We start from the raw sequence: 1,982 nt of genomic DNA, 5'->3' as shown, positions 1-1,982 counted from the left end.
GCTTGTAGATCGGGGAGGTACTCCATTACTCACATGTTCTGGAGGTCAATACTAGAGAAGAAGACACGGAAATGGGCTCCGAGGTTTTTGCGCTGGTGTATATTGGACGGAATGCACGGATTTCTGTTTCGCATCGTCTTTGAAGTTAGTCCAGTTTCGGAAATGGTCGCGCTGAAATCTACATACCTGGTATGGAAATCGCTCTTTTGCATCGATATATTCAGGGGCGGGACAGTGGTGGGCTGCTATGGTGGACAGATGTTCGCATAGATACTTTGACCAGCTAACCCAAATCTTGTTATTAGATCGGCTGGCATGGGTAGCAAAGTGGACCTGGTGGTAGTCACGTCTCACAAGCACTTTCTAGCTTGTCGGTCCACAACGTAATTACAGTATAGATGTCAGTACAGTGGAAATCCAGTAGGTCAAAGGGAAGAACTTATCAGGTGCCTCAAACCGAAGGCCTCGACTCTGCATAGCCAAGTGATAGTATTGGAGAACAAATTGCTGGGAGCAGAGGACGTATTTATAGGCTTCTCGGCTCCTGTCGCGTACGTGCTCTATTAGGGAGCAAACGTTGAAGGACACGACGCCTATCCCAAGTGAGGCCTGTTGCGACCCATGCCTTCGTTCTACCGCAACTATTTGCAGCGGAATTCTGGTGTCATTTTAGATGCCCAGCGAGAAAAATGTGCTAGAGTCATGTTGAAAATGAGTCAAGTGAGTCGGTTAAGAAACGTTGGCTCACTGTTGAATCTACGGTCTTCTATAATGAGGCACTGGAAGCTAATCAATATTGGATTTACCAAAAAGCGCTCAAATTGTCGTCACTAATAATCATGGATTTTTTCCGGCCTCGCTTGAGTGTTGGTTGTCTGAGCTGTGTGTGGTTCTGTCCGTCTAGACTGCGGAAAGCGTCAGGCCACGGTCGCGCGGGCGCCGGTACTCGATCCGTCAACCCGTTGGTTGCCCTTCGTTGTTGACTTTAGTCAACTTTTGAACTTGTGACCAGCGTTGAAATAGATACCTTGTTCTTTCACTTTCCTTTTTCAGTACTTTAAGTTTTACTCTATCTGATTTTGGGATTTCTGAGGCTTTCAACGAATGTGGAAAAAGTGTTGTGATCAAATATATATCACCTGGAGGAACTTTCATCACCAGTGAGCCACTGAGTATGAGGTACACTCACTATCCATCAACACCGCGAGACTGGATCACCATCACCATCATTGAATGGGATGCTAACGGAGCTCTGAAATTCAAAATCCGTCTGCGTTGATTGACTTTCATGGTGATAGTGAGACTGAGTACATAACCAACTATGTCTGTATAGTTACTGTAGTCTATAAAAGACTCCAAGGATTGATGGAGGTGGTATTGCTCAGACCCTCGACTTTCTCCTACAGACGACATGGATGCCTCAAACAGCTCGCCAGACCAGGAAAGAGAAGGAGAACAGCAGCTCAGTGCATTGCCAATCGTTTGTGAAAAAGACAATTCACAGGAAGCTTCTGATCATACGCCAATGGTAAGTGAAACGACTCAGCTTTCAATGCTTTTGCTGACCTTTGCAGCTCTCTCCCTCGCAACAGGAAGCAGAAACAAGACATACCTTGGTGACGGAACCCTTTCAACCTATTTTAAAAGTGCTAGCAGACCTCGAACGCGATGATCCCAAATTCGCCTTTCCAGCGGCTCGACTTGTCGGACTCTATCGACGCCTATGGGAGTCATGCCTGTCCAAGCACATCGATGGCCAGAAGCTAGAGCAGAGCAATCAGATCTTGAAGGAGGCTAGCACACACCTGAGCAAAACGAGGGACGGTCTTCAGCTTCGCCACGACAAGCAGCTGTCTCGGCTGCGCTTCTTTGAGCAGGCACTGGAATCATCTCGGGGTCCACTGATTAGGGTACTCGATGACTGGGATCACCCTTGCAGACTCAATCTACCAGGGTTTTTGGACAACGCAAGAGAAGAGTGA

At 47.3% G+C, this 1,982-nt stretch overlaps 1 protein-coding gene across 1 annotated transcript; it reads left to right on the top strand.

Annotated features, from left to right (window-relative positions):
* Positions 1 to 1,411: 1,411 nt before the first annotated feature.
* Positions 1,412 to 1,982, top strand: PENARI_c159G09657 (uncharacterized protein; the record flags this gene model as incomplete). Its single annotated transcript, XM_022638044.1, has 2 exons — positions 1,412 to 1,528; positions 1,575 to 1,982. The coding sequence occupies 2 exons, from the start codon at positions 1,412 to 1,414 to the stop codon at positions 1,980 to 1,982; spliced, it is 525 nt and encodes a 174-aa protein (XP_022482099.1).

This window comes from Penicillium arizonense (assembly GCF_001773325.1).
Source record: "Penicillium arizonense strain CBS 141311 chromosome Unknown PENARI_contig159, whole genome shotgun sequence".
NCBI lineage: Eukaryota > Fungi > Ascomycota > Eurotiomycetes > Eurotiales > Aspergillaceae > Penicillium > Penicillium arizonense.
Note: the sequence above shows the minus strand (reverse complement) of the source record. Positions and strands in the feature narration are given on the sequence as shown.